General features: G+C 47.4%; 1 protein-coding gene across 1 annotated transcript; it reads right to left on the bottom strand.

Moving 5' to 3' along the window:
- Positions 1-2,842: 2,842 nt before the first annotated feature.
- On the bottom strand, positions 2,843-3,737 carry LOC135611075 (uncharacterized). The gene has a single exon (XM_065106374.1). It carries the CDS (start codon positions 3,622-3,624, stop codon positions 3,052-3,054), a length of 573 nt encoding a protein of 190 aa, XP_064962446.1. The 5' UTR covers positions 3,625-3,737; the 3' UTR covers positions 2,843-3,051.
- Between the last annotated feature and the right edge of the window lie 5,026 nt (positions 3,738-8,763).

The following is an 8,763-nucleotide window of genomic DNA, read 5'->3' as shown; positions in this document are numbered from 1 at the left end:
TCTTGTGCTTCCCACCGTCCTCGATGCTACTGATTACCATCCTCATTTTGGTCCACGATTAAATTATTCATATAATTTACTTGTACCCTTTAGGCAAATATGCGTTACCCAGTCAATACAAGTACAATTCCACAAGGTAAGAACTGAGAGCCACACTGTTATAGATAATCTAAAATGAGTGCAAGGGGGGCAATGCATCACGAAGAGATTAAAGAAATTATGAGTTCAAATATATGGACAATTAACCACCGGGGCAGCAACATAAGATATAATAAGATCACCGATGCCGTGGTATCTATAAAGATGACCAACCAGCTGCAGGGTTCAGGGCCCGAGTCCTCGAAAGATGGATAAAGAATGGCAGTGCACGACAAGATACAGATATCTCAAAAGAATGATCACCGTTGATGGTCGAGTCTTCCTTTCTCCGACGGTCAAACTTAAGTCTCACGGACAGACAGAGGAGGTCAGCAGCCTTTCACTGTGCGGCACCAACACCCATGTGAGGCTCACGGAACAGTGCTCCAATGTCGGCATGGGAGACCAAAAGACAGAGGAACGATGGACAAAAGCTGGAACCGTACGAGACACTGTGCGGCGAAAACACTGTCCCCGCAACAAGTCTTTAGACAATGGGAGTCAGCTTTAGTGGCACAAGGAGATTTGTCACTTGCTTTTCGTACAGGAGTGGGATATGATGAGAGAAAGGGCGAGAGGATTCACAAAACAAAAGCCTCGAGAAACAGGGATTGGCCGCGGGATCAAGGAGCATGGCTTTCGTTTTTTTCTTCTTGATCAAGGATCAAGAAACTAACCATTATGAGAGGATGACCGTGCCAGAATGATCCATCCTTGGATCGGTGCAGACAAGAAACAAGATACATTCCATACCACACAATGCAATGAAAAGCTCCTTCCCAACCCAAACTGTTTATGTTGCAACTCGCTAAGCCTAAGCAGATGGGGCATATTTTAGAAATGGGAGCAGGTCGGTGCATCATTTCGCAAGAAACTTCCTTCCTAAGTCCAATGGCAGAAATATTATACACATACCTATTCAAAACAAACATACAATAGTCCTTGGCCTTACAACTTTGAGTTGCATATCAAATTTGCTGCAAGTTTACCACTTGCAGTAGCTAGAAAGGACAACGTACCATGGTCCATCCCTCGCCTGTACGAGTTTTCCGGTGAACATCAACATGTTACGAGTGTTAACTAATGGGACAAAAGACATAACAAAGATGGGAAGAACGCACGAAGCGTAAATGAGAACACAGTTTCTCTGGAATCAAAATATAAATCCTCAGTGAACTTGATTCGATTGCATGCATGTGGTAACAAAGACATGAGAAAGAGAGATAGATCGAAGAAACAACAGACACGAACAAGAAATACTAATCCCTCCTCACTCTTCCATCGACGACGGGCTCGAATATATGTGGCAGGAGAAACAGGTGGATGAAAAATGGTCAGGTTAGACCAGAGAATTTCTTTCCTTCGGATGATGCAAGCAACCATCATATTGATCTACTTCATCAGAGGACTCTAACTTGGCATATTAAATCATAGACAATGGTCTTTCACGATCTAAGGAAATTTTCTGTCAAACCAAAAAATCCGAATCCTGATTCTCTTCTATGTGCCTGTGCTATCCTTGAAGAATTGGATGTCTACCTTCTTAGGACCACCCTCCTCTCGAAGCTGTGCATAGCCTGGTCCTGGAACAATGTTTTCGAAAACTCCAATCCGGATATCTAGATCACTTGCCGCCTCCCATACATTCCTGTCCGACACTTTCTTAAATATTTTTCAGTGCATTTTCTGCAGCAAGCTTTGTAGCTTGCCTTCCCTGAGAGACCTCCTGGTGCTACTTTTCTGCCTTCAACAGTCGATATTTGGATGTCTCCTCAAGCTCAAACTGTATGTTTATTATATACGGATCACCATGATCATTCAGGTAGCATTAATGGTCCTCGCTCCCACTCCACAAAGTAGACTCTTCATCCATCTCCTTTGTCCCAGTTTTTCTGAATTCTTCACCCGCAGACCTCCTACCACCAGAAAAATTATAATGTGTTGTGTTTACTCACCAGCAAAAGGGGTCGTGGCACCGCACCGGAAATCCAATGAGAGGCTAGACTTGAATAATGAAAACAAAAGAGGCATATCGTCGAACACAACGTCGTCATACTAAGGTGATGCCATAAATTTAGGTGATGCAAAAAAAATTAGGTTTTGACCTACCAAAAGAGGTTCTAAAAACAGGCGGCCTTGATCGCGGCATGTAAAGATCCATTCTTCATCGATTGTAAGCAACAAAGGAAAGAGAGCAGACCTCGTAGGATGGAATTCTAATGTCCTCCACTGGCAATCACGCCATGCAACTAGGTCGAGGCCGGAAACAGACACTTTGCGAAGATGCAAAGACAGACGAAGGCCCATCACAGCACTCGCTGCGCCGGCCTCGTACAGAGCCCGACACGTTTCCGAAACTGCTTGCCACCAAACTCAGGTCCCACACACAACCAAGTCATACACCATTTCGTAATCAATTTATAATATAATTTATTGAGCATAATTCTTAGCTAATACGGGATATGAAAAATGGCTTAACGTGTTACTACGCAACGGAATGTTAGAAATATTTAGTGAACGAATAAGAATGGTTGGTGCTTCATGGGTTGAATCGACTTTTTATTCTGCTGTTAGGTTTTCTGTTTTGGTCATCAAGAAGCGACGAGCGGAGCATCCAAGGAGATTATTGGGATCCCCATTTCTGCACCGTCGGATGTCCATCCAAAGGTCGAATAAGGTGGATGATAAAATGACGCTGTCGAAATAGAAAACGAAAGATTGATTTCCTTCTTCGAAATATCGTGCGAAACCGTTCGTTCCATTCTCGTTCACTCGCGTCTTCTTTCTTCATCTTCTTTTTTCTAAGCTTTACAACGACCGCCTACCGCTCCTCAAAAGAGAAGGAAAAGAACAAAAGAAAAGTTGAAGAAGGGGGGGTTTAAAGAAGGAAGAACAAAAGCGTCAGGACTGTCATCAGACGGCCGGGAGCGTCTCCGGCCGCCACGATAGATCCGCGAAATCGGAAGGCCCGCAGGGCACCACGTCGGCGTAATCAAACAGCCCGCCGTCGAACACCACCACGTCGTCCGCCTCCGCCCGCTCCTCCGGCCGGATCCCGAACTCGAACCCTTCGTATCCGCACAGGTCGCCGTCGTCGAACCCCCAGATCTGGCCAAACCCGGCGACCTCCGGCTCGGGTGCCTCGCAGCGCTCGTCGGCCTGGGGCGGCAGGCCGAGCTCGTCGTCGGAGGCCTCGAAGAGGAACCCTAGGTCGGGCTGGTCCACCGCGGCCAGAGGGAGCAGCTGCGGTTGCGGAGGCGGCGAGGGGAGGGCGATCTCCTCCTCGAGGCTCTTCATGACGGAGGCGAGGTCCTGGTCTCCGGCATCGGCGTCATCGTCAAGGATGTCGAGGAGGAGGCGCTTGGCCTCGGGCGAGGAGATCTCCGGCGACTCCCCCTCCTCCTCTATCTCCACCATCTCGTCGCGGCGTCTTTTCCGATCGGCGGAGGCCTCTACAGGAGGAAGGTATGGGGGTGGAGAAGACATTTCAGGTTGTCGATGGGCAAACTGGGAAAGAAAATGATAAGGGGGCCGAGTAGGAAGAAGGTCAAAACTCAAAACAGGAGCACGGAAGCGTGAGTAAGCATGTGAATGGTTTTGTCCACGGTGGAGGGGGAGTTTATATAGGGAGGGAAAGAGGAGGGGCGGATTTCTATTTATTTTCCTTTTTTTTCTTTTTCTGGGGACGTTTCGCGAGACACGAGAAATACGGTGGGTGGCGTGATAAAGTCCATAACAGATGGAAGAGCGAGTAAAATAATAATAATATTAATAATAAGGGGGGGTTGGGGGGGGGGAAATAAGGTGGGGGGGGGGGGGCCCACGCATCACGGGTGTGTCTGCTTTTTTTTATTTTAATGAAGGGAAAAGGAAAGGTAATTTGGACACGTATGGGTCGGGTTTGGAGTCCGGAGCTGGCGTCCGGGCAGTGACCCCGTCGTCGGCGTGGCTGAGGCGGTACGTGGTTTGGCTTGGTCTTCTCGGCTCGGCTGGATTTGGGCGCATCTTCCTTTTTTGTTTTTTTTATTCTTCTCCCTTCTCTCTATCCTCTCGATTTGAACGGTGAGAAACGTTCGACGTTATCCTCCCTCTCGTTGTCGACTTTGACCTCCTGTTGGGGTAGGATAACTTGGAAGATTAAATTAGGAATCGTAGCTGCTAACATATTGGTAGGATAACTCCCATGCCATCATCCACCATCCGCGGGTAAACGAACGATCATGATGTTAATATAATTTTATTTGACCTCAACAGGGCCAAAGAAAGATTAGAAAAAAGAAAAAGGCTATTCAGGGTGGGCATCAATATCTTTCTTTGTCACCTCGATGGGTGATGCGGTGGTAACCAAATCGCCCACGGAAAGGAAGGAATAAGAAAAAAAGGAAACGAGGAAACCCAATTGCTGCCCGCGCCTACCCACCTCTAATAATCAATAATGGCCAAACATGGAGGCCCCGCGGCGGACCCACTCAGCGATTCTGTCCGTCGCGAATCTCGACGTTCATTGGCGCGTGCGTCCGTCAAAAGCATGCATGGAATGAATCAAAGAGGCGTGGTGCGAGCACCAGACCTTCCCCTAAATGCACGCAGCCATCAACTCGACGCGTCGAATCCGGATCTGTTTACTCCGGTGATTTTAAGCCGAAAGAGGAGTAACACCCGTCGCTATTAACGCTAGGCATGTTGGTCGCCACGGGCGCCTCACGGACCGAAACGTCTTCCACACGGCAGGAACGTACTGGGTTCGGCGACTTATCTTATATCTGTCGTCGTCGTCGTCGTCGTCGTCGTCGTCGTCGTCGTCGTCGTGAGGACTCGTGACGGGCCGAGTCGTCGCTCGAAAGGCATGGGCACCCGAGCCGGGTCGAACCCGGCTAAAGAGTACACGTGGCTACGTTACGAGGGGCCGGCAGCAACGTGGCAGACGCAGCGCGTCCGGTTCGCGTCTTGGCTTTGGAGCGGATAAGCCAGGGGGTCACGCGTCTGAGAGTGAGAGAGAGAGAGAGAGAGAGAGAGAGAGAGGTGCGGACCACAGCCGTGCGTGACCGACAGACGAAATAATGAGGTAGGGGCGGTCGGAGGCGAATCCGTCGTGCGGAGCTCCACCTCCACCTCCACCTCCACCTCCTCCTCCTCCCGCTCCCGCACAGTCACCGGCGTGTCGCTACTTAATAAATTAAGGAGCCATTGTTTGTCCAATTTCGAAATCTTTTCTTTTCTTCGCTCGTTTCTATTAAAATTTACGGCGACGATCACGACCTTCACCTTCCCACCACAGCTGGTCTGTGCTTCTTTTGTTCTTCCTATTCATTTGATTTATGATGGCCGATTGAATATTCTGATTCTGAGAAAACAATTGCCAGCTTCAGCTTCAGCTTCGTCGCCGAGGACGGAGTTATTTCTGCAGTCGACCCCCACATGGGCTGCGTGCCTTACACCCACCGATGTCCGTACGGACAACCCACCAAAAGCAAATTAGTGTAACGGGTCAAGATTACTTTTGCGTTTAGACTAGTCTGTTCGTGTTGTCGTGTGCTGAGGGGTTGGTTGGAGGGGTCGCTATTACTTTTTCTCATTTATTTTTTTTATTTTTTTAAAAAAATAGTTCGATTAAATTTTAATTTTTATTATAAAAATTTAATGAAAAGAATAGTTGTGTTCAATAATTGAATAGAAGAGGAGGATGAAGCACCTCCTTGTTCAACAAAGTCTAATAAAAATTAAAATGATTATGAAGAAATAAAAAAATGCTAACTCTTCGTAGGATATAAAAGTGACATCAGAATCTAAAATTTTTTATGATAAAAAATTGAACAAAGATGTCATCCATCTTTACTATTTTATTATGAAAATTTAATGAAATAAATAATTTTACTCTTTTGTATATTAGACTTTTATCAGGAGATATTAGTGTTTTAAAATATATTAAAAATACGATGATATTAGAACAAACTATAGGTGTTGATAGAAAAAAACAATGACACAAGCATTAGATCGATGACTCACCCTAATCGTGAGCCACCACTTGGAGTCGACACGCATGTAAGATAGCCCCCCTCACGTGATCATAAATTGGAGTAATCATTGATACACACGATGGCTAAGCTTATCCTTTTGGACTTTCCTCGATCATGATTTCAAAAGGACTCGCATGCCTAATCGTGAAGAATCATTGATACACGATGGCTAAGCTTATCCTTTTGGACTTTTCTCGATCATGATTTCGAAAGGACTCGCATGCCTAATCGTGAAGAACATTAATCCTAGACGAACATGACCTAGTTTTTCTCTTATGATGTTTGACATCAAGCCCCATCCTTTTATCAGTTTCAAGCGTTCTTACGTTGACAGCACCTCCAAGCATCTATTCAGCCAAACATGTGTAAAGATAGGAACGAAGGGAAGTTTCTGAGTTGGAGCTCACGAACACGAAGAAAGTAATTATATATATAAGAAGAAAAAGGAATGTTCCTTCAGCCACTCCGCCAGAGTAAGATTGTCGTACGAACAGGATTTTCTTTTCGTATTACAAAAAGCAGATAGATGCTCTCAGCACCCCAGCGGTCGACGAATATTTATTTTCGTTAAAGATTTGGGCACATCAGTAAAGGTGGCACACAGCCGTTTGCCACGTTAAAGTCGGCGTCCCGTCGTTCCCAGACCTTCTTTGTTTTGACCACCACTCGCGGCGGGTCTTATGGCCACAGGTGGACACGTCCACCCCCACCCGAGGAAGAGCTAATCAAAGGCGCCGCAGAAGGTGACTCAACCCGAGTTGGCTGCACACCCCAATCGTGCAAACCAAATCTCTTCGATTTGGCCTTTTCCGCGTCAATCATTAGGCATCTGCGGTGAGCCAACTCGGGTCCGATTGATTGCTTCGCCGACAGCTCCCATTCGCATCCAGTTGCGGCGACAAAGGTTTGAGTCCACGCAACCCACCTGTAGCCTGTCATTGTTTTCCTGTCTCGACACATGTAGGTTCTCCGTAAATGTGTTGTCCCTCCTCTCTCTCGCTTCGTTTCACTCCTCCCTGTTACTGATTTGATGGGAGAATAAAACATCAAGAATCTATCTATCTATCTATCTATCATCACCATAGCGATCCAGGTGGGTCTCAAACGATACCCATCTGTCGACAAAAGCAATGGACCAGACTCTCCTCCCTCTTTATTCTCCACCGGAATCCTTTCTTTGTGCCCTGTTCTTCTGCTTTACGTGGCATGTCCTTCGCTTCGCCCAGTTTCTGATTCCTTCATCGAGAATGGCATGGTACGAGGACGAGGCTATGGTGCTTGCAACGAGTGAATTCTCTAAGCGTTCCTGCAGTCAGATGCTTCGATTACGATCTCTACGCATCCCTTCATCGGTTGGGTACCGGAAGGAAAGTGGTACCGTGGAGACAGGTTTCCGATCCTGTTTCTCCCACCAATCCCATTTTTGGTTTCCATGCGCCGGAGAGAAGCCGCAGACCATGTGCGAGTGCAGCACGGTGGGCGATGAAACATTGCACGTCGTGGGGATCTCTCCTATTCCTTCCGTCTTTCTTCCACCCATGGATCGGCACGTCGTCTCGCCGAGGCCAAGAGTAACAGGGGATACGTGCATGGCCGACCACATGTTCCGCAGAGGACACGTCCGCTTGTTTCCTCTTTATCTGCATTCACGCCTGAGATGAGCAGTGGAGATTTTGGACTCACTTGGATGGGATGAGGAATGGTCTGCGGACGAAGGCCGTGGTGTGGAAAGTGGCCACGTTGACTGCTTGTGAACCCAGCCTTCGTTCCTCTTATCAGCTTATTTGGCAAGCACAAGTTGGATGGATTCTACTACTCTTTTTCTTTTCCCTGGCGATGTGTCTGAACGAACGAACGCTCGGAGAGATCGGAACCTAATGCGAGCCCGAATCTCTTCCGACAGCACCGTATCTCATGCGGGATGGAATGAGACGGTCGGACGCAAAGCAGGACGGCAACGGGTAGAAAGAAATCGCCGAGGCTTTTCTTTTCCCCACTTGCTCATGACTTCCATCGATGTATTTATTATATAGTTCACGACATTGGCCTATTACAGCTCATGACTCTGTGCATACAGAAGACCCTGGAAATCGCTTGCCAATTTGCCACCTTTGTCAAAGCATTATCCACTTGTGTCCATCCTTCGTTAGGCACAGAACATTTAGTCCGTCTCGGAGTCGATCCATCCGTTGTTGAATTAGTCAGTCATCACGGACGAACACATGCGGAGAATTCAAAGATGGCCATAGCACAAGAATGGTGGTGGCATGGACTTGGTTATTTTTTTTCTTGGCGACAGCGCCACTTGAACAGAGACAGCTCGGTGGAGAAGACATGACCTCACACCCTTTTGCTGGGTCCTCCTGCTCCCATTTCCTTCTTATCCTCCACCTCTTCCTCCTTACCCATCGCCTCTCGTATCAGTCGACGATATTGACCATATCTGCTCTGATAAGATGGCGTTATTCCAACACGAAGCCACGTCTCCAGTCATCTCCATCCAACAATGCTCTAACACTAAGCGCAACATCTTTTCGCCGGTGGCATCCACATCAATCGCAACACCACCGTCTCGAGAGCTCCAAGAGGCACCATAAACATAGAGAGG

Source organism: Musa acuminata, chromosome BXJ1-2, assembly GCF_036884655.1.
Source record: "Musa acuminata AAA Group cultivar baxijiao chromosome BXJ1-2, Cavendish_Baxijiao_AAA, whole genome shotgun sequence".
Classification (NCBI taxonomy): domain Eukaryota; kingdom Viridiplantae; phylum Streptophyta; class Magnoliopsida; order Zingiberales; family Musaceae; genus Musa; species Musa acuminata.
This window is presented reverse-complemented; position numbering and strand designations above follow the sequence as displayed.

Coding starts and splice junctions, on each gene's coding strand:
- LOC135611075 (XM_065106374.1), bottom strand. CDS start 3,624: ATGTCTTCTCCACCCCCATACCTTCCTCCTGTAGAGGCCTCCGCCGAT.